The sequence below is a fragment of the Canis lupus genome, chromosome 18, assembly GCF_003254725.2.
Source record: "Canis lupus dingo isolate Sandy chromosome 18, ASM325472v2, whole genome shotgun sequence".
Taxonomy (NCBI): Eukaryota; Metazoa; Chordata; class Mammalia; order Carnivora; family Canidae; genus Canis; species Canis lupus.
In genome coordinates this window covers 10,478,255-10,502,543 of record NC_064260.1, presented here as the reverse complement: position 1 = coordinate 10,502,543, position 24,289 = coordinate 10,478,255, and the positions used below count along the sequence as shown (strand labels likewise).

Here is a 24,289-nt window from a genome sequence, read left to right as displayed (position 1 = left end):
CATGAAGGCTCTTGCCACCTCCTTGGTGGCTTGGTCTACCTGGTCCTTATATATTTATTTGGACTTTATTTTCTGAGTCCACCTGTGTGCACACACCTGTGCTTATGTACCCAATTTGGAGCCAAGTTCTGGTTTGGACTCACATTCCGACACCACCCCAACTTGTGTGTAGACTCCTAGGTAAATCTGAACCAGTTTTTGGCCAAAGCCATCCCTGTCAGATAGTGCCCTGAAAATCATGCCCTTGGCTCCAGATGTATAATATCTTTCATTCTTTTCCATGACGGGTCCCACGTGACTGCAGGTACTCCTGTCCTGAGTTCTGTCTCCCTTGCATCTGTACCATGAGCAGTGCCTGCCATCCTGCTGCCCATGGAGCCTTTGCAAAAACCACGAGGGGAGTTTGCTGTCAGGGGCTGCTCCTTCCTGCCTCTGTGTTCCTTTCCCACCTGTGGGCTCTACTCTGCCCTCGAGGCGTTGACCTTGTTTGAGCAATGTTCAGCATGTTGTCAGATCCCACAGCTGTGACCAGGTTCCCCACATTAAGGGAGTGCTGGCTGCTGCTCTGTGAAGGGCAATGAGCCCAGCAGCGGGCCCCCCAGGGCCTGCCTCTTGCAATGGTAAAGAGGAGCAAGCTCACATTCACTGAGTGCCTACTAGGCGCCAGAAAAGGTGATTATGCAACTTCCTTGGGTGGATTAGTGTACTTAATCCTCCCTTTCTGAAGGAGGTACCATTTTTATTTCAATTTTACAGATGATGAAACTGAGCTGGGCAAGATTAAACAACTTGCTTGAGGTGCCACATCTCGTCAGTGGTAGAGATGAGCAATCTGATTTCAGAGCCTGTGCTCCCCATCATCAGGCTCTCGTGGCCCCGTTACATCCCTCCCCGGGGCTCAGCAGGCAGAGGGAATGTAGAGATTTGTTTTTTGAGCATGTGAGCATGTGTGATTAGAAGGGCGAACATGAGTGGGAATCGTGCAGTTGGGAGGAACTGGAGCTTTTGAGAGAGGAGGCGCTGAATTTTGGGGGACGTGTGGGAGGTGTGCTGTTGAGAAATACTGGACAGGATCTCAAAGGAGATTTTAGATGTAACAGTTTAGATTTAGAAAGAATTCTCGTTCTCTACTCTTCCTGTGCTATTTTTCCCATTCCTGAATTCATTCTTAAACATTGGCTGCATGTGTCTGATTTTACATCTCCTCAATAAAGGGTGTGCTTCGTGGCCACACACGTTTTCCTTTCCTTCTTTATCTAGATCATTTGTAACAATACTCCAATAATAACTGACCTTAACAGCTAACATTGTTGAGAATTTACTATTGTGCTAGGCTCTTTCTATTCAATATTCTGTTTTCACTTTCATAACTGTAATACAGGTGCTACTACTACCCCATTTTAAAGTTGGAGAAACTTAAAATCGGAGAGGTTGAGTGATTTACCCAAAGTCACACCGATGGCACATGTGAGGCAAAGCTAAAAACATAAGTCATTCTGATGCCACACTGAGTTGTCAGGATATTATTTTTAAAGACACCTGTTTCCTTCTTTTTATGAGTTCTACGTAGGGCATCATTCTTGCATTTTTCAGAATCTGGTTTTTCTATACACATCTGACTCTGCTCCACATTTCTGTTCTTGACAAATAAACCATCTAGAAATATAGTCCTAGGGATCCCTGGGTGGCACAGAGGTTTGGCGCCTGCCTTTGGCCCGGGGCGCAATCCTGGAGACCCAGGATCGAGTCCCACGTCGGGCTCCCGGTGCATGGAGCCTGCTTCTCCCTCTGCCTATGTCTCTGCCTCTCTCTCTCTCTCTCTCTCTCTGTGTGTGTGTGTGACTATCATAAATAAATTAAAAAAATTATTTAGAAATACAGTCCTAGTATCCCAAGGATCATGTTACCTCAGCATAGCCCTGTTGCTCAGAAAGAATTCAGTCTAGACTAAAAATACCACTTCCTGCTTCCTAACTTCCCCCCCCTCCCCCGAGATGAAACTGTCAGACAGGCCAATCAGAAACTTGTCAGATGTTCTGCTTTGAGCAGACACTTCTGGGAGAAAGCCCTCCTCCCCAAACATTTCTCCTGAACAAAAATTTTATAATTAGCATTAGACAGCATCATCCACATCCTGTACCTGATTTGGGATCCATCCTCAAAATGAAAGTAATATTTTTCAACTGAGGAAGAAAAAAGCAACCCCAGCATCCAAGAGCTGGTCTGGCAGTCACCTCCTGACCACAAACAATTTCACAGAATAACAACATAGAACAGGACCACTCTGACCATGATGGGTCAGGACAAAACCAAGATCACCCCATAATCATGTCTGAAGACAGACAAATACGAGAACATTGTCCAGACTACAAAATGACCAAATCCTCACCCATTCTGGCTATAGTGAGTCAATACTGTGCTCCTACCAATGACAACTTTGTCTTTCCCATCTTTTTCAAGACTTGTGAAAACACTCAATCATAAAATTGCCACCACTTCCAATCTGGAGCAAAGTCCCACTTCCCTGAACCTTCCCAAATCATCTGACATAAGCCCAAAGCCTCTGAGCCATCCTTTTAACACCTTCCTACCATGATGCCTCTCAGCTTCCATGGTGAGCATTGTCCCTCCTTCCAATGAGTCTGTAAATCAAAATTAGTTCAACTACATGGTGGTCTTTGCTGAAGCACTGACATATCTAAACACTCATCATTATATACATTCTTAGATTAGCATATAGCCAAAGAGTTGCTTACGATACAGGTTCGGGTTTAAAATACACAAAAACTTGACCAGATAAGAGTTTGAATCCCAGCTTCTCCTCATTCTTTTCTTGTTTTGTGGGTTTGGACCAATTACTCAAATTTTCAGAGCCTAAATTCTAATACCATGGGGTTGGTATGAGGACTGAAGGAGATGACATGTAGAATATCTTAGTATGTTGCCAGACTCTTGCCTGATGCCTTATGACTGTTATCTTTTGCTAGAATCTTCCTGGGATCCCTTCTTGATTTAATTTGTTGATTCTAAATAAGGAATTTTATCCAACTACCATATTCCACTCATAAATTCTAACCCACCAAATTTTGAGGATATTTAAAGGTTGTATGTGAAATTTCCAGTTTATTCGATGGCATGTGCCCAGACTTATATAAAGCCAATGAGTACTAATGTATTTAATTCATTTGGAGAAACACAACTTCTCCCCCATATTTTAGTATGATATATTAAAAGGAAGATTTGGGAATAAAAATTGGGATGTGGATTATAATCAGTGGTGTGTCATGGTTTAATTGGGAGCTTTTTTCTTTCTTGGTGACACATAAAATACTCATGAGTTATACATCAGTAGTATCCTGGATTTGAAGAAATCCTGTATATATTTTCAAATGACGGCACATGTTTTCTTTCACTATTTCTCCTTTTCACAATTATAGCCAGCAGTTTGCTCTGTTTCTTATTTCAGTTCTGACCATAACTGTTCTCAAGTCAAATGTAATTTCAACAAGTAGATCTTAAAAGTATTTGGACTTAGAACCTTACAGTTCTTATCTAAATCCGAGTCATGTTTGGGAGGCACATTTTTACATTATGAGCTCTGATACAGATCCCCAAAGAAGTTAACATAACAAATAGAAATTGCCACGCATTTGATACTGTCATGTAATGGAGTGAAAATAATGATAAAGAACAGTCTGAACAAGTTCTATGAAGCTTTTGTTCTATTTGACTGTAAGTGAAACAAAATCTTCAGAACAAGAGGACAACAAAATAATGCTTTGCTAAAAGGATAAAACAATATGACCTAAGTCTATTAGTGATATAACACTCTATGAATGCACTTAAGTTAATAGCATCCTTTAGCAATAGATACTCTTTCAATTACAGTAATGCTAAGAGATAAATAGACTGAGAGAAAAATGGTCATGGACACATAAATCGGACTAGATGTTTGGCTGCTTGGTTTTTTATAACCAACTGTCAGGAGGGAAAAACATCTAACCAACGATCTATTGATGGGACATGAATTTGCATTTTCTATTCTGGATCCACTTAATCATATTATAGTTGCAAGGTCTTGTTACCCCTTCTCCGAAGAAGGTTTGGTAGCACATAGTACCTTGTTCACCATGAGCTGTGCAACATCCGTCTCTTCCCGCAGTTTTGTCACAGAGGCTCCGTTACCATGAGGGGTTGCTAACTAGGGGTGACTCTACAATTGCACGTGATGCACTTCCTCTGGGAGTTCCTCCTTCCTGTGCTTTGCTGAGTTCTGCATGACCCCACTTCCACCAATCTTGAGTTGCACGGAAGAGTGATCGCAAATGCTACCCTTTTGGAGGATCTGTAGAAATGCGGTTTTATTTCAGCTTTAAGAGATTTAAAATTTTTATTTCCCCTCTTTTAAAGTGGTGCTCGGGCTTCTTTTGCAAAGAATGTGGTGTTCGGAGAGTAAATAACTGAAATGGATAGGCCAGACTCTTATCTTCATGGATCCTCGCAAATGGAAAAGCGAAGATGTGGGTACGGAAGGGGAAAGTGTCAGGAAAATTGCCATAAATCACAGAGCAAGAATATTGGGCTACATTTGGCATCAGTTTTGTTGTATTTTAAAAAGGATAAATATGCTTCCCTTTAAGAATGTAACACCTGCTCTTCCTGCTGTGAACTTCTCTGCTGGAAGGCCTCCCATGGGTTGCGGGGGGGGGGGGGGGGGGGGGGGGGTGAGGAGTTGTCGAGGGTTATTACTGTGACAGAGTAGTCCTCTTGAGTGTCTTCTGCTACGTCCCCACATGTCCCTGCCCTGACTTCTGTGAAATAGGATATAACAGTCTCCCTGAGAGTGTCTGACGAAAGTTAGGTGTTTGGGGTATATTTGTGTTTAAATGCCACCCAAGTAAAGGAAGGAAGGAAGGAAGAAAGGAAGGAAGGAAGGGAGGAAGGGAGGAAGGAAGGAAGGAAGGAAGGAAGGAAGGAAGGAAGGAAGGAAGGAAGGGATGAGGGGACAAGAGAGGAAAGAAGGAAGGAAGGAAGGAAGGAAGGAAGGAAGGAAGGAAGGAAGGAAGGAAGGAAGGGAGGGAGGGAGGGAGGGAGGAGGGAGGGAGGGAGGGAGGGAGGGAGGGAGGGAGGAAGGGAGGAAGGGATGAGGGGTCAAGAGAGGAAGAAGAAGAAAAGAAGGAAGGGACTGTAGGGAAGGCAGGAAGGACTTAAAAACTCAAAACCAGTACTTCTCACGCTTTACTGTGGGTGTGAATTAACTGGGGATTTTGTCACAATGCAGATTGTAGTTCGGTGGACCTCAAACCTGGATGGACAGGGACCTACAGATGTGTCTTTCTAACAAGGTCCCTGTCGATGCTGATGCTGCTGACCCAGAGATCGTGCCTTGAGAATGGAGACCCTAAGAATGCAGCTGTTGCATAGCTAGCTTATTAAGAACATTATTTTAAGGAAGATGGGGGTGTTTGTCTCTTAGGAATTTGTCAGAGTTTGTCTGGGAAAAAAATGGGGCACAGAATAAAGCTTATGTCTGGTGGGACCCAGCCTTCACCCTCCTCCCATCATGCACCATTCATCACCCACTTTCCCAGACCTGGAACATAGAGGTCTCCAGAAGCCAAGTTCCACTAGGAAAATACCTGAAAAACATGGTTTCTATCATGGCACTGGGGATCTATTGTATTCTGCCTCCCTAAAACATTTGCATTTGATGTATAGGGTAGTGTAGCCTTGGAGTCTAATAGAACTGGGTTAAAATCCTGATGCTACTGCTCATTAATGGTGTGACCACAGGTGAGTTATTTAACCTGTCTAAACCTTAGGTTACACATCTGTAAAATAGGAATGATCATCCTGATAATACAGGGCTTCTATGGAGATTAAGTGAGAAAATGTATATAAAATACTGAGCAAAATGTCTGGGCTCTCACTAAGAATTCAGTAAATGCTAGCTATTATAAAGTATTTGAGCAGTAGATAGTCTAGCTGACAAAGACATGGGCCTTCCATTGACCAGATGGCCTGGGAGATGGCCACCTCTCTGTCATCTACTTGTTATACAATAGTGAGTTAACCGCTATAAAGTTTAGTTTCCTGTTACATGGACATAATAATCATAAACTTACATTTAGGATTATTGTAAGGGTTGATAAATATATAAATAAAGAAATAAATGTATTTACTTAGCACATAGAACTTTATGGAAAGAAAATTGTATCAATGTCTTTAAAAATAAGGATTGAGGGAAATGAATGATTAGTTATTTCAAGAAGAAACATTTTTAGAGCATTTGTCAGACATATTTTGTTTCTGGAGGAGGATAGGTAGTGGGATGCTGATTCCTTAAACCCTGCCATGCCAACGAGAAGCTCCCCAATACTCTGTGACAGACCAGTGTCCCCTAACACGAAATAGACACTATTCAAAGAGAAAATGAAAAAAATAGTCCAATGTAGTGAATTTTTCATTAGGCTAAATATTTTTCTTTTTAAAGGATTGTCTTTAAATATAAACACACCCATGGTGTGCCTGGGTGGCTCAGTCAATTTAAGTGTCTGTCTTGCCCGCAGGTCATGATCCTGGGATCCTGGAATGGAACCCCTCTTCAGGATCCCTGCTCAGTGGGAAGCCTGATTCTCCCTCTCCCTCTGTCCTTCCTGCCCCCTGCCTGTGCTCGCCTGTGCACTCTCTCTCTCTCTCTCAAATAAATAAAATCTTTTAAAAAATAAATGTAAATACACCTTTGGGGTCAGAGAGGGACATTAAAATGCCTTTGTTGTCTGATAATGACAGTTCATTGCAGTTTTTGAAGCTATTTTTGCTTGGCAAAATTAAATGCTAAGATCTTTCTATTCACACAGTTATTAACGTGCTCCTTTAATTTGACTGCTCTGTGACATCTCAGAGTCTGGGAAGGTCAGTGGTCTGTGATTATCCAACCAGCTGATCTTTGCCATCACAAATGCAGCCACTGCAGGTGGATGGAAGACCACAGTTTCTACACTGGTGGAGTGGTGGTCTCTGAGATCTTGTACCACGTGTATTTGATCAGAAGCGACTGTACCCAGAGGCCACCATCTCCAGTTGAAATAATTAATTATTCTGTTGTAACTTATGATTAAAGCATGCTCTGAACATCAGATCAGCAGCCTCCTTGCAGCTGAAGGTGCGTGCGTGTGTGTGTGTGTGTGTGCGCGCACAGTGTTCAGGTCCCTGGAAGGCATCTATGGTCCTGGAGGAGAAGAGGGGGATGATCCACCACTGCAGTTTCCATGAAACTTTTGGTCTGAGCCAGGATCTGGGGCATAGCAATTTCTATATGACACCCTTCTTCCCTTTCAAGCTTGAGTTTCCAGGTTTCTGTGTCGGACTGCTCAGCTAAGAGCTTTGATAAACTAGAAAAGTTTAAAAATCTCCTAATGAGACTTTTGATGGACCAGCCCCCCAAGTCTGTAGGCCGCAAGGAGAGGCTTGCAGATATTCGAAAACAAACCTGAATATCGCTAGAAGAGGCTAGAGGATGGGATATTATAAGAACTACAACGACTTCCACCCCATACCACTTGAATGCCGCAGTGCTACAGCACAGGGGTTAGGTGAGAAAAAGTGGACTAGCTTCACTGGTTTTGGCCTCATCTTCCCACTCCAAACACACATGCACACACATGCATGTACACACGCACACACACACACACACACACACTTTTCACTGGTGTGTGTACCAAAATTTTAAAGCAGATTCTTTAACTGCTTTGATCATTTTTCAAGCATATTTAAAGTCAGTTCTTAGTCATTCTTGCATGTTGAACCATAAGTAGCTAATGTGGGAGAACTTAAATCAATAGGCTACTTATATTGCCCTGGAGTATTTAGATCATGTCCACTTGCTGGCAAGCTTGGTGATGGTCCAATAGCCAGTCAGAAGAGAGAGGTGTTTTTTTTTTGTTTTGTTTTTTTTGTTTTTTGTAAGAGAAAGTACTCATTTAAAAAGCTAGGTTTAAAAATGAAAGATAGGTAACATGTTCTACATGGTTTCCCTTTTGAGGGATTCATGCCCTGTCCTCCCCCTAGGGAACTGAGAAGTTATAGAAGACAAAGCAATGTTTTATCTTAATTTTCTACCCATGGCATATTTCTGTGGGCATTGGTAGGGATATCTAATAGATGCACTGATGATTGGTAAGTTCAATTTCTTGTTGGGGAAAAAGACCGTATCTAAATTCCTCTGCAGACACAAATATTATTCTCAAAAATATGTACTGAGTTGGAAAAATGGCTTCCTGGTGTAGCTTTAGGTGCAACTTTCAAAATTTGAGGACCCTTTGTTGGGAAGTCCCTTGAGAGAAAACTAGTGACCCCAAAATTTTCAACGGGAGCTGACAGTGAGCAGGGCCTGGCAGCCAGTGTAGGCACACAGGTCTCCCTGAAGTGGAGACAAGTGCTCTGAGGCCACTGTCTTGCAACTTTTAATAATTTCCTTTGAAATTGTGTCTTCTAAGTAAAGTCTGATGGGAGAACAAAAGTATATGAGTGGATGGGGGCTTAGAGCCTTGGGCAGTCCAGCCACTGCCTCTTGACCTCCCCAGGACCTGCTCCCTGCCCCTGGCATTCCAAGAACCCTGGAGGCCGACCGTGGCCATTGCTCACTTCTTTCTGCCTTTCCTGGGGGGGAACTGGGTCAGGGGCGGAGAGGGTCATATGCTCAGTGTACAACTCAGTGGAGGCTTCTCACCTACCCCTGATCCAGGGGTTTTGCTCATCCCAGCAGGGATGGTTGCAATCTGGTGGGTCTACCCACATGCCATGGATTAGAACAGCAGCCTTGGGAAAGAGGAGATTGACTTCCCAGTCTCATGCCAGGAACCTGCATTTTTATTTTGCACTGAGCCCCAAAAATTTTGTAGCAGGCCCTGGTGTAGGGTTAAGCATGGATGATGCATGAAAGGAGGAGGCTCCATAGATAGGCATGAAAGCATAGGGTATACTTGACTTTGTTGTCCATGGGCTGTACCAGAGTCCTATCTATCAGTTGAGAGCAAAGAGTTCATCCTTCAGTTGAAAACAGTGTTGACTTAAAAATTAGGTGAACCATTTTCAGGTGGTTTAAAATCTGTGTCTAAATGGTTTCAGTTCACTTTGATACATATCTCCATCATTTTAAAAATACCAACTCACTGCGACACACATAAACACCAACATTCATGCATATTTTCATAACTACACATACATGCATATATATGTATGTACATACAGTACATGCTAAAGAGCTGGCTTTCAGGAGATGCAAAGTTGAGTTAGAAAGAATCTTTGCCCCAGAAGAACTTATATTTTTGTGGATATAGCAGTACTCAAGGAATAATCCATACCCCAAAGCTCTCTATATGCCAATAGTATGTCATGGAATTTTGCTTACGTGTGTTTGTGACTCTTTTTTTTTTTCATTTCTTTTCCGGGAGGAAGCATTTACAGGAGTAGAGTCCTTTACTGGCCTAGTTATCACAGGAGTTCAGCTCTGCTCTTATTAGGTGGATGTGAAAACAAATGGTTAAAAAAACTGTTGCAGGAAGACCAGAAAGAGATTTAGTAAATTCTGAGAAAGGAAAAAATGTCTTTATTCTACAGCATACATAGACAAAGTCTACATGTAGAACAGAAACAACTTTTTTTTTTATAAATTTTTTTTTTAAAGATTTTATTTATTTATTCATGATAGTCACACACAGAGAGAGAGAGAGGCAGAGACATAGGCAGAGGGAGAAGCAGGCTCCATGCAGGGAGTCCGACGTGGGATTTGATCCCGGGTCTCCAGGATCGTGCCCTGGGCCAAAGGCAGGCGCCAAACCGCTGCGCCACCCAGGGATCCCCAGAAACAACTTTTGAATAATTCTGGTAGATGTTACAAAAACGTCTTCAGATAATTGAGTCCAAATCAAGATATCTTGTTATATTTTATCTAGATATCTCAAATCTCCCTTTGACTTTTCATACATATGTGCAGCCTGTAAATAAATATCAGCATTGAAGACCACTGAGCACCTTCGTCCCTTCCTCAGAGAGAACTAGATTTCCCTCCACTAAAGGCCAGGGAAGTCACCTGCTAGGAGAATAAAGAAATTCATTTTTCACATGAATTTCATCAGACCTCTGTTCTCCAGGCTTCAATGAGTGAAGTCATTACTGCTTATCAACAGGATTTGCAAAACACACAAACCCTTATGTGAATGAATGAACATTTAATTTTCAAGAGTAGCTTATTACTCCAGAGTCTTCAATTCCGCCAAGGGTCAGGGTAGTGTTCTATACATAAATACATGTGTGGCCAGTATCCTAAAGAAATCCCAACTGGCAAAAGCAGTGGCAAACAGTGGAAGTGGCCAAAAAAGATTTTTATAGACACATCCACTCCCTCCTTGGCATTTAGTAATGTTGAAGAAATTGAAAGAAAGGAAAGTATAATTTAGAGGGGCCTCTGCTCTGCTTGGCTGGTTTTGCATACCCAACATGAAATAATAATGCATTCAACTGTCCATCTTTAGATGCAAGAAATCTTTGCACCACCCCACAGGCTGGTGAAAACTTCCAGTAGTGGGTAAGAAAGTTCCAAATACCAGAAGAAGCTGAAAGATCCCTGTGACCTTCATGTGATTATGTCTGTGCCAAAGCATAGAGGACAGAAACCCAAATTCTATCTCTAAAGAGACCCATTTGTTAAAAATGCATTGGTCACTAACAAAGGAACCTTATGCTCTGAACGTGAGAGGGATGCTCAGCACGTGGGAGAAAGTGGAGTTGGTTTATTCTGAATGAACAATTCATATTTGCGATTCTGGTTCCTTCTCAGTCTATTCTGGCCTCATATCCTCTTCCGCAAAGGGAATGGGATAAGGCTCCAGAAAGGAGTATACTCTCTCAAGATTAAATATGTTATATTTGTTTCTTAAAATGTCTTATTTAGAAAAGTCCCAAAAGGGCTGGGGGATGGGCGGGTGGGGCTGGGAGCATTTAGTACACTACTAGGTTGCATACCTTTTCTACTTGTAGAGGAACTGGGTGGTGTCAAGCTTTGATTTGCCTTAGTTAATGAAAACACATTGTATGAAGAAGAGGAAGAGGAGGAAGGGCGGGAGAGGAGGGATGGAAGAGGAAGAGAAGAAGAAGAATGAGAATGAGATGAAGAATTTGCAAGAGAAAGTGAACCTGATATAAGGAACACAGCGGTGGTTGTTCAGGAGCTCCCACCTTGAGCAGGTGGGAGGGTGGAACTTTCAAGGCTATCCCTTGAGAGAGGCACCGAAGGGTGAGAACAGGGTCTGCGGGCCCCGCCCCCTCTGTTCTGCAGATAGTCTGATCCTTCTGGAGCAGAGGGGCCTGCAGGCAGCTTTGCAGGTTTCAGATGTGAGATCATCACAGGAACGATGGTGTGGAATGAACCAGAACTCTGACAAGCCGGCATTTCAGCAATTAAAAAGAAATTGCGTCTGAGCATAACTCCTGCTCAGTCTTTCAGGGTCTCACCTTTTATGATCTGTCCTTTCCTTATCAGGCTTACATTAGGAGGTCCCTGTATCTACAGAGAATTGACTCCTATTATATAGCTATTTAAAATTTTATATTATAATCCCTTTAAAATCCGTTTTCACACTCCTTGAGTGACCTGTGAACAAATCCTAATTACACATTTGATGCCTCTGAGATGGTTCTTCTCATCACCAAGCTAGAAGTCAACCAGCCTAAGAGGGAAGGACGCTGCAGGTGAAGACACTTGGAAGGCGAGGGGACAGTGCCAGCTGGTATCTCATCTGCCATTCACAGAATGAATCATGTGTGGTTCCCCAGCGCAAAGGAGATCCAAAGTTGTGTAGGTGCCAGCTACCCCACCGCTGCCCCTCCGTCATCCTCAATCCCCAGTGGGTTTTATAGAACATTCATGAGCCACTGCCACTCCTGAGCTGTCCCATCAGTAGCCTCCTGAGCGACATGAACCTCTGTGTTCCAGAAGCTCCACGAAAGGCTCTGATTCTCAGATCTGAGTAGGAACTACTGGTCTAAGCCCTGGTGGATGAGAATTTTGAAGCTGTTTGCCAATATCATTTTGTCGTATTTCCTGATCACATTACCATGGGCTAAAAGAAGCATTATACATGCAAACCTATAGATTTGTAGGCTCTTACAGATCAGTTCCATACATTAGTCAAATGACACAGAATACGCAGTTAGGGTGGCATGGGAGGGAACATGGACCGCACTCAGAGAGAGGGACAGGAGTATGCATTGAGTGGACTTGGGGCAGGTGAGTGTCATGGGCAAATCAGATAATATTAAATATATTAAAAATACATGGAATCTTATTAAGTAATAGCAATCAACAGAATTAGCGCAATCAGGCTCCAGCCTACGAAATTTATAAATATATGTGCTCATGGAAGCCATACAACAGCAACCCTATGGAGGGAGGCCCTGTTGTCATCTCGAACTTTTAAGAGACTAACCTGATGCATAAAGGAGTTGGAAAGCAAGTCCAAGTTCACACACCTAGTTAAGTGGTGTAACTGAGACCCAGGCAGGGTTTGCAATGTAAAAGAGCCCTTGCTTTTAACCTGGAAAACAAACTGCCTTTAGTGCCTAATTTGGAATCGAGGTAGAATTTGCCAATAAGCTAATAATTTAAAGGTGTTTCCCAAGGTTTGTATGAAACCATAGTAAGTAGTCAAGTGGAGGCCAATGCCCATCTTATGGGAATTCCTCCAACCCCAAATGAAAAGCCAAACCACTATTTCCATTGAGTGAAGATTCGGTCAGTGTGAATGACCTGCCAGCGCGCAGGGACTGGGCGCGTGGAACAGACACTGTCCCGGCTCCACGGAGGCTCCGGGACGCTGCCTGAGAAGTACAGCCTATAACACTCAGAACAGGCCCCAGAGAGCTTTCTGGACAGCCCTGATTTACAGAGAGGTACCATGTTTCCTAGGATCCTGGTCAGGAGGAAGCCGCCCAGCCTGTTTATGTTTATGTTTTCACGTGGCCATGGAAATAGGTGACCTCCAAGTCTCTGCCAACACACAGCTACGTGCTGCTCCAAATCTCTTGGAAACCCTTAGCCGACGTCATTTATTCATTCTGACTGCTAGCTTTCCCCCTCTGGCTCTGAGAAGGCCCCTGATTTGGGAGCTGCCTTCCGACCAGACAGATTTAGTTTATGGTCCTACAAGGTTAAGCATGATACATGTGTTTGGGGAAAATGGAGATGCGCATTAAGAAGAAACATTACTTTTTGATCCAGGCAGGAGAGCATACATAATCTCCTCTAAAGCCTGTGAAAGACTTCATTTTACACGTGAAATTGTGTGGAATTGCCCCGTACTGCACCGAACATGGTTTTTGAGAATAACCAGCCTCAAAACAAGCTGCCATGTGCTGCTGAGGGCCTCCAGCAACAAAGAATAAATTGTAAACAAATGTGATCTGTGTAAATTACAGGCAACAAACAACACGATCCTGTCGACACAGTACCTGTGTGGGACAGGGCCTAAATCTTACAATGGTATAGTGTTAAGAACGAGCTCAAAAAAGGGGGCCTGGTTCACATGAAAAAAAAATTCAAAGTGGGAGGGCCTGGCACAGCATAGTAATTTTTGAAATTGAGATGTATTTATGTTTTAATTGTATAGAAGGAGTTTTCTCATTCCCTGTGTATTGTAAGGCTCTCTTCACAGTCTGGTGTAAAAATCCGTGGCCAATGAGTAGGGGGCAACCACCCCCAAATTTTAAAGTGTGTTCACAAACTAAACCAAAGCGGATTCTTAGCTATTTGTGAATATATCTAAACGACCAAAAGTATCACTTTGAGACCTGTTTTTGCTCTGTGAAAGCATACAAAGCCTTGCTGAGAATTTTAAGGCAAAATTGGACTTGGTGATACAAGAACAGAAAATACGAGATTCACCCTGCCTAGTAGCACGGTTTAAAGTGCTCTGCTACTCAAGCATAATGAGTAAATCGCATATAAAAAATTTAGAAGGAAGGTCTCGTGCACATTATGAGGAAATTGTTGGCATCTTTTGATGGGTCATCTTACCCTTGTTATTAAATGACAGCAATCATTAAAATGCCAAACATATTTTGACAGAATTCACTTTATAAAATGTCAGCAAGTCTGTGTTTTTATTAGTTTGTTCCAAATCAATTTAGAAATTTCAATAGAATGCTTGTAAGTATTCCCCAAGCAATGTCCATTCCTGACTTTCTGCACAAAAAAATATTACAAATTAATCAGATTTTCAGATTTCTGCATAATGGCTTTGCACATTTATTGCTTAATCCTATTATAAAATGCTGTTATGATTGACACATCGCAGTGGAGATAGAAGTCAATTGAATAATGTGTAGCAGTCAATTTTATTTGTAGTTTAATGTGCTGAAATATTTTTTTCCACATTTCCATTATTTATAAGTCTGTCCCTTTGGAGAATATATAGAAGAATGTGTTTTAAATGAGCCAATAATACCTTCTTTAAAATTTATAAGCGTGACAGAAGCATATCTTTTTTTTCTTGGTCGTCCATGGCATGCAGTAAACAGGGTTTGAATTGTCTTCCACTTGCTATTCATAGGACAAACATCAGGAAAGAGGATCTCGTTAAAGATGGCTTGGAATTGGACTGCAACCACCAAGAAAACAAAAGCTACAGAGTCAAACCCCTCAAAAACTGCAGCTGGCTCTATTTATTTATTTTTTATGTTTACCTCTTCCTCTGTTTATGGTTGCCGCCTCTACGCTCCCTGCCCCAGTCTGTCCTGGAACAAAGCACGCAAGCACACACACAGAAACTACACCGTTTCAGAAGATTTGCAAGACTTGCTGTTTGGGTGGGATTTCACTTCTTGTGCTTTGGCATCCGACGGGATTCCAGCACAGGAAGTAAGCTGTGCTCCTCACATAGCACAGTGGGGCTCCCCGGTGTGAGTGGGGGATTCCCACTGTTTCAGGGAGCGCCAGGGAAACTTGCTTTGGGAGATCCATATGCTTTCCAGGATATCATGTACAGTGACATGGAAAAAGGCTGTCTTTAGGAAAACAATTCCTAATATTTGGTGTCGACCCTGTGTATGGAGAAGAGGCTTAAGGGTATGGAGCCCTAGGAAGGGGTAATATAGATGTACTCGGTCATGTCTGAGATCATGCGTTCTCAGGCTTTGGGAAATTAGATTAGCTGTTGCCCGCCTGTGCATAAAGGATGCGACTTCCCACCCGCGCAGCGCGTTGGCATACACCGCACAAACTGATGGATCATGCAAGCCTATTAGGGCGACTGATGATGGTGTCATTTGTCCTGTCACAGCCTCCTCTGTGTCCCAGAATGACTGGCCATCCTGAATATTCGTTAACATAATTTATGCAGTTGACAAGTGATTTGAGCGCTGGAGCTATTGATAAAGCACTCCGGCGTGTCATCTGTACCTTAATGTTATGTGACATCACAGGAAAATGGGGTCATGGGCAGTTCCCTGGGCTGGATCTTATATTAAAGGGAGCACTTCTCTTTTGAATTCCAGGGGCCAGAGGAAACCCGGCTTTATCAGACCCAGGCACTCCTGACCAACACCAGGCCAGTCAGACCCACCCCCCTTTCCCGGTTGGGCCTCAGGTCAGTATCTCTCAACTGCTTTCCATTCGGCTGCATTTAAGCTGCTTTAACCATATAAATAACCAAATAAATAATAATGAGCTAAATCCAATCAACTCCAACAGAGCAAATATGGTGATAAATTTTTGCAGGGGAAACTGTATGACTGCATTATTTATTAAATATCATCAAGGAAAAAAAATGTTTGCAGAACTTCTCTTTTTTTAAAGGAAATGTTGGTTTTAATCATTTGGAAACTTTTTTTTTTTTTTTTTACCCACTACCATTGTGCCGGTGGTTACCATGCAGTTTTCGAGAAAGTAAAACTTTAATGACTGGAGTGTGAAGAAAATTAAGTTATTTCAACCTTACTATAGCCATTTTTGAAATACAAGACGTGATTTAATATAAAAAAGTTAATGCAATTTTAATGCAAGTTCAGCTTATTGGGTTTGACAATACTGTACATCACATGCAGCTCTTGCATTAATAAAGAAATACATTCATTATTTTTTAAAGTCCAATATATGTTTTTTGCAGCCCGGTGTGGTTATATGGAGATGTAGAACACAATTACAAGAGTTGGGCTCTTTGCTGTTGTTTTACCTCTGGTATTTAGTGGGAAGCTTTTGGAGCACACTTGCTTTTTTGGGGAAAAGAAGTGGATACGTGAACCTGTCTCTCACTTTTGCTTCATTGCTTTTCCTGCAAATGAATCACTTTCAGCACTTTTAGGGCTCACCAATTCAAGACTCAAGTTTAGAGCTTGAGTTGGCCTTCACTTTTGTTCCAGTGTCCCTGTGTTCTCAAGTCCTAATGTCTGTCCCAGGGCATGGATGCTGTGGTCCTCAAGGACAGAAAGTGTGGGGAGGGGTCTGCTCATCCCTGGAAGCCCAGAGAGGGTTCTACTGGAAATCTCAGAAGCTGGCATCTTCCGGCTATGCCTTCTCTAATTTCATGCTTGTGACATTGTGTGTGTCTGTATGTGTGTGCATGTGCATGTGGATATGTGGGAACACACCAGGGGTGACAAACTCATGCCTCCACGTCAGATAAGTGCGTGACAGACCCAGACAGTGAGACGTCGTAGGCACTCTGACAAACTAGAGAGTGCATGCCCTGCTCTAACCCTGAGAATTCAATTTTAAAAAATACTACATGCCCAAACCCCCAGATCTGTGACCTGTGTGGTCTGAGAATCAGCCATCTGCCTCCGCTCTTATCACGATATCACTACAGTGATAGAACATCAGCGAGTTGAGGACCACTTTACACTTTTGTACTTACTCCTAAAAAATATAGTTTTTTGTGCTTTAATGTAACTTGATTATTTTTTCTAAAAGAGCAGCAATTACGTTGTGTGAATTTAATAGAGTCTAACAATACATTAAGAGCTAAACCTGTGTAGTCTGAGTGGTCTAAAACCAGGCTGCATGGGTGTCCCAGGACTTAATCAGAGGCTTCCCCAGAAGGAACTGTGAGCAACAGCCAAAGAGTGAGTTCAGCCCTCCTCCCCTCATCTTCAAATAGAGCAGGCCCAATTCTCTGAATCTGTTCCGTGTATTAAGAGGGCATAGGGAGAAAGGGGTGAACCATGGGCTCTGGAACAGCCTGCCTTAACATGAACCCCCCACACCCACCAGATACAGGACTTTGGGAAGTTACTAATCTCTCTGTATCTCATTGGTAGGCCAACTGCATTAATACATACACAGCAATATAAGAATAGTGCCTGGCTAGAATTTACTGGGCTTTGTATTGTGCCTATATTTAATTACCTTTTATTTTCTAGAATCATGCTTCCTTAGAACAAAAAAGTTGAAACCGTTCAATAAGAGTTTTGTATTGAAAAGAAGAAAGAATGGACATGGCATTATGTCTCTCATGGTTCCCAAAAGGGTGCTATGCAAGTTCTGGATTGAGAACTGTAAGACCAATGACCCTTCCAGTCATTTGGTTTGGCCTGGCCAGGGCCGGAATCCCTCCTATGTCACCCTGGTGAAGAGCCTACATCCATGCTCATATATATCTAGTGCCCAAAGCGCACACCACCAATGAGGCTGCCTTTCTATCTCAAACAATGGCTATTGGATAAACATTGGACACAGACCTGTGTTTCTAACGTTGCATGAACTGAGCAAAGAACAGTAAAATAGCAAGAGACAGCATTAAAAGGCTTTCTGACTTATCCACCTCAAGTATTTTTGGTTTTCTCTAGTTTTTTTCAGAACTCTTAATATACATACACAATTTTAGCATTTTAATGATTTTGTTATCATTGCTTAATGATTATCCAGTCTATTTCATGTATTCTCATATTATAAACATTTCCTATTTTTCTAAAGAAGTGTCAAAATAATGATCCACTTTAAGGACTGCATAATATCTTATTGGGTTTAATACTATAACAAAATATTTTTCAACATTTATATATTTTTACATGTAATGCATATTTTCATGCATTTATCTTTTGTCTTTTTGAATGATATCTTCAGGCTATATCCCAGGAGTATATTCTGAGTCAAAAGAGGTTGAATATTTCTGCAGCTCTTGATATAGATTTCCAAATTGCCTTCCAAAAGACTTCATGATTGTGTATACATCCTAAATCCACATAATGATGTCACTAGAGACCTACCAGCATGCTGTAAACCTTTTACTTTATTTTTGCTAAGTTAATAAATAAAAACATTATTTTACTGCTACTTGGATCACCACCACCCCCCCCACCCCCCAATCCTCTGATGCCAATGAGTTCTTTCTGGAACAGCACAGAACAAATTAGCAAAGAATTTCAAATATGTAAGGTTAAGATCAAACGGAAATTCATTGGAAGAATAACATAAGTGTAAGGGTATTACTTTTAAAGGTATTTGAGCTCCTCAAAAGAAATCCAAAGCAAATGAAATTTTCCAAAGATGTAAATGAAATGGGATTTCCATTTTTTTCCTACTGGTTCATTCTGGAATAGAGCATGTTTATTTGCTACTTGTTCAGGAAACTTCTGACCCTGCTAGAAGACCTAGGGCCCTAGAAGAAAATGCTCTGAAAGGCCATGTCTTGGTTCCACTGGAAAGTGAGCTGGGATTATCTGTTTCCTTGTAGCCACTTCTGACAGCACAACAGTTGGCCTCCGCTGTCGCTGGCGTGATGCCGGGGGGCACACCGGCCCTCAACCAGCCCATCCTGATCCCCTTCAACATGGCTGGACAGCTAGGAGGACAACAAGGACTGGTCCTCACACTGCCTACCGCGAATCTCACCAACATCCAAGGGCTGGTAGCAGCAGCTGCAGCTGGAGGCATTATGACTCTACCATTGCAAAATCTACAAGGTAACCAACCCATTGTCTCCATGGGCCACAAAGGGCTCTATCCCCTGGCCAGTGTTCTCTGAAGTGCTCAGATGCCCCCATTGGTGAATGTGGTATTGAGCAGCTCCCACTATCAGAGAGATGGAAGGCTCGTGTAGGTAGCAAAGTTTCAAGTTGTCTGTGAATCCCAGGCTCACTCAAACCATGGACTTTATCAGTTCTTGTTTCCTAGCATTGATTTGAGACCATTCAGGTCTTCTGGAGGCACTCGTGAGCAATCATTGCTTAGTTTTTTTCATCAAAAACCTGGATGTAAAATTATTGTGTTTTATTTAAGGACATGAGTTATGATCCCATGAGTTTTTCAGTTTAGCTATCTGCAAAGAAAGGTTATACATGTTTTGTTTGAGTGGGAAGTGGTTGGATCATCTCCAATACAAGATGGCGTTTGGAAGTCTTATTTTGGTTATTGTGTTCTTATTAGGCATTTTTAGTTATAATTATTAAACAGAAATTGTATTATTTGAGATCATACTGTGTAATGAGAAAAACAGACTCATATATTGAGCCTTTATAATTACATGGGCCTATAACAAGAGCTGGACACATTTTATGCTGGAAAGAGTTCTTTCAGTACTACAAAGGTTTTCACTTTTCTATGAAAGATTTGCTAACACTATTTGATAAAATGATTTACATAAGACTCTGCCAAAGGAATAATTTTATGGTGAAAAATGGCCTGAATATGATACAATTAAGATGGCCAACAAAGAGAAAATGAATTTGTTGTGATCTGCTCAAAGGTGTTTGTTTTCCCCATTGATATGAATGTTAGCAATTAGAAAGAATTTTTATTTTTTAATTAGAGTTCAATTAAGTTATCAGGAGGAACAATTTAAAGTACTTTCTGTCAAATGGTCAAATGTGGTCAAATGTCAGGGCTACTTATGGCCAGAGCATCAGCCCATAGATTAAGAAGTAGACCATGTAAGAACTGATTAACTCTTGACCGAAACTTTTTTACACACCATATGTCCTAATATCCCACCTAGTGTTGCCACTTCCTGAGTTTCCCTTTAATGTTTAAAACAAAGTCTCTCTCATACCATTAAATTGTGCCAAGAAACCTGCCATTCATAAATTATGCATGCCCAGGACACACTAATGCACAAACTTTACTTGTTTCAAATTTGAGAGTGCCTGGGAGTCAGGATCTCAAGATTAAGCAAATAAGGCAGGAATAAACAAGGTGAAAGCAGAAGCAACAAAGTGTAAGGAGAGGCTTTCTAATGTAGGTGGATGATGAAATCTTAATGAAGAAATGGGCATTATCAAAATGCAACCTTCCATTTGCAACATTTGCGCTTATGGGAATATTGAATATTATAAATAAACATAAGCTCACAAAGTTCCTAGGTCATGAATTAATCTTGCTCAGCTAAAATAGATGCCAAAGTCAGAGTCCAAAAAATCAGGCTTGTCGTATCTTTATTATGGTTTGGTATTTTAAGGATTTTAGTCCCAGGTTATTTTAATGGCTCAAAATTAGTGACTGTGAACCAATGAGGAATGTGGACTTCCATCAAATTTTCTCTCTCTAAGTATCAAATTTCGGATTAGTTTATGGTTGGGAATTTGGTTCTTTTTGGCACCTTTGGTTTCAGAAAATAAATCCTAAGATTTGTATCCTGAGTAAGTAGGTTCAATAAAGGTGTTGACTCTTTTTATCTCTTGGTGCTTCTTACACGATTTTCTTAATGGCTTCATCTTCAGAAGTGTATTGATTAGAGTTGATGGTCAAGCACTGTCTACTGCACCAACATAAGGAGCATGTCTCCCTTTGTCATCTTGGTGATATTGGAGGGCAGGTGATGAGGTCCTTAAAATAAAACACTCCCGGTTGCAAGTCAGCCTGTATAAGAAAACCTTCCTCATCAGTCTCATTCTTCTTCCAACAATTTTTTTCTTCAATAACTTTGTGAATGAATCCCAGTTCCTGAGTCACTGTTAAGATCCAGGAAAGTTCCCCTGAAGTTCCCTTGGGCTTTTCTCTTCCTTTCATATCTTCCCACATGATTTCTTTATTACCCAACCTCCCTAGTTTAAGAAGTAACCAACCATCTTGCTTTGCTAGTGACTGGGGGTTTTCTGGGGACATGTGGCTTTCATGGTTGGAACCAGGAAAGTCCCAGACAAACTAAAAGTAGTTAGTCACCCTGTCAGATGTCCAGGGACAGTAACAATGATGATCAGGCAAATGTCTCGAATCTCCACAGTGCCCAAGATGAGTGTCTACTGCCTGAAGGGCAATGCCAGTTGGTCACCTTGTCAGCCAGCATCTGACTCAAGGATGATCTCACCACCTTTAGGGAACCTACTGCAGCCCTCAACAATCCGTAGGCAGTGTCTATGGCTTGTATGGGTTTCCAGGTTATATCCCAGAAGGTGATGGGACTCTAGGGATGGTGGGTGGTTGTCTGGCAGGCAGACAGTCATCTGCACGGGTCCTGGTAGACTTAAAAACTTAGCCGACTAGACATAATCCAGTCTCATCCTCTTTTGAGGGTGGCAATCTTGTACATGGGCTACAATACCCCAGAAGGAGTATTTGTGTAGTCAATGGGGTAGAATGTTCCACACACACCCCGCCAGCCCACCCTAGAATAGTGACTTCCAAGGCTTTTAAGAGTCTTTTGAAACTACCAGTAAGTCTGCCCAACACTAACAGATACCACACCGTCTTGGTTGGTTTTATAAAACAGATGTGATCCGTCAGTGTGAGGGAGAAGGATTTAAGTATTAAACCCCTGGTCTGAAGTAGAACCTGTTTCCATATGATGTGCTTAGCTTTGGATGGTTCCCCCTTTCCTCATTGTGAAACATTAAGGTGTATTCACGAAATAAGTCTGCCAGCTGGAATTATCTCTGACTCTCCTCCAGCCTTCCTGCCCAGCCCTTCAGCCTGTCATTCTTCTAGATCAGAAGCTACAAATTTGCTAAGAAAGAAAAATACTGACATCAGTTTCTTAATGGTTTGGAATTCAGGGATAAGTTTTCCAGCATCTTCTTTACTAAAGGGATTAAGAGCTGGTTCACTTACATTCACTATCAAGTGACATGGAATTACTCTCAGGCCCTCAGAGGCCATGATTCATGCATGTATTTTAAAGAGCACTAATGACATGGTGTTACACTGAGCGGCTTTTCTCCATTCAGGCAGCAGGGGTCTTATCACTGTGTCCTCCTCTGAGCATCTTTCCTGGACCTGCAGCATCAGCTCACATAGGAGCTTGTTAGAAATGCAAACTCTCAGGCCCCACTCCAGCCACACTGAACAGAACCTGCATTCCTAAAAGATTCCCAGGAGATTCCTATGACCACTAAAATTTTAAAAAGGCTGGTCTAGAGAGCTTTTCCAAAATTCATTTGGCAGCTCCCCTACTATCTCCAGCAGCCTCCCCAAACTCTGAGCACCCTTGGGGGATGGGGAGCCATGTGACTGTGGTAAGTGCCCTTGTTAATTTTCCTGCTCTAACTCCCCAAACCAGGTCTCTAATGAGAATAATAACTGAAAGGAATAACTTACTTGAGAATTAACTTATTGCTTCTGTTAGGGCATTCACATCCCCAAGACCAAGAGGCATTCTCTTGCACAATGGAAGCATTATTAAAGCCTTTGCTCTGAGATTTTATCCAGCAAAAGCTTCAAATTGATGAAAAAGAGAACCATGTTGTCCTGCAGAAAACCCATTTGCATAGTCTGGGGATTGTTTTCCCTTTCTCCTTGGATCCTTCCATGCAGGAAAGAGAGTGCTCCACCGTCATCAATGAGGGTGTCTTCTTGTAAGGAAACAACCAGGAATAAGGAGTTAGAAATCTTACAGCAACCCAGGAACACCCTATAGCCTAGCCTCAGGGGCCCTGGAAATGAGGTTTAGGGATTAGAGACTCCAGTGAACCACCAAGCTGTGGGCTGTATCATTCTCCCCTCTGAGCAGAAAGGCACATGCCCCACTTCTAACCTGTCTCCTCTCTTCCCCTGTTCCTCCTTATGACTCTTCTCTACTGTGTTGGTTGACTTTTGGCTAGCCCCTAATTGCAGTTCACTCACATTCCTTTCTGTCTCCTTGGAGTACAGGCATCTTCCCAACTCATGTACCTCTTAGGAACATTCCACTGCTACCTCTGACTCTACCATCTCTATTTTTATCCCCGTTCCCATATCTGTCAAAAACTCAAACTCCCCAAAATTCCAATTCCTGAGGGGCTGAGACTTTGCATTCTGGGCTACCTTGTAGATCAGTGGCCAGACTAGAGATTGATTGCCCCATGCAGAAGTATGCATTCCTGTCCAGTCAGCTATACTGTGGGTGGAGGAGGGAGCCAGGATGACATGGGATGGAACATGCACAACATGCTTAAGAGACACACTAGGGCCTCCTTCATCAATAAAAGGGGTATCAGGGGAGGCAGGCAGGCTGTGTACTGGCCTGTCCACTATACAGACCAGCAGGCCCTCCTATGGGCATGGACAGAGATGGAGACAAACTCAGAGATGCCAAGGGTGGGGTCTAGGTTCTGAATATTTTAGGGGAAGTCTGTGGAAGTTCTGGCTGGGATTCAAGCCCAGAAGTGCTCTTAACTCAGATAAGATCTAGAAATGACTCCTCAACACTCCATGTCCCTACTTGAGCTACAGTTTTGCATTCTCTCCACTCTTAGCTTGGAGAACCCCTGCCCCCTTCCAAACACCTTCCACCATCACTCTTCTGGGTCCTTCCATTCTTGTGTCCCTTATCTGTCCCATGCTCACAGAGATTTGGTCTCAGGTGGCTGTCAGCAAACCCATATCTATGAGATGAGACTAACAATGACCCTGAAGCTCAAAGAAGGAAAATGACTAAGGGCGCTCTGTCACATACTTTATAAACTCCTTTAAAAGTCTGTCTTCCATTTATATATTATTTCAAAACACAGATAGCTTCTATGAAAAATATAATTTGCATTTGTCCTAGTGTGGGAACTAGATTGTTATTTAATGTGGCAAAATGGAGTCCCCACTATGGAACTCACGCAAATGGTTTGTGTTTTTTGCTTTCTTTAGATTTAGGTAGACCATATAGACAAATAGAGCCTCAAAACAAGTGACAACAAGCAGCAAAGGGGGTAATGGGACAGCAGAGGTGGGTCTATGTATAGGACGGATGATTCAAGCGAGTGACTCCTTCTCATTGCCCAGGCTGAGAGATAACCCACTAATCGCTGTGGGCCACATAAATGGAGAATATAAATGTGCTACGTAGGAGATTTATATCAAAGTATGAACATTCCAGTTCAGTCAAGCATAACATTT

General features: G+C 42.2%; 1 protein-coding gene across 4 annotated transcripts in view; it reads left to right on the top strand.

Annotated features, from left to right (window-relative positions):
- Positions 1–24,289, top strand: part of POU6F2 (POU class 6 homeobox 2) — a 479,107-nt gene that overhangs the window by 203,227 nt on the left and 251,591 nt on the right. For all 4 annotated transcript variants that reach the window (XM_025449467.3, XM_049096429.1, XM_049096431.1 and 1 more), the window contains 2 exons: positions 15,553–15,644; positions 18,729–18,957. In XM_025449467.3, the coding sequence (XP_025305252.2) occupies positions 15,553–15,644; positions 18,729–18,957 (321 nt within the window). The remainder of the gene's footprint in view (positions 1–15,552; positions 15,645–18,728; positions 18,958–24,289) is intronic.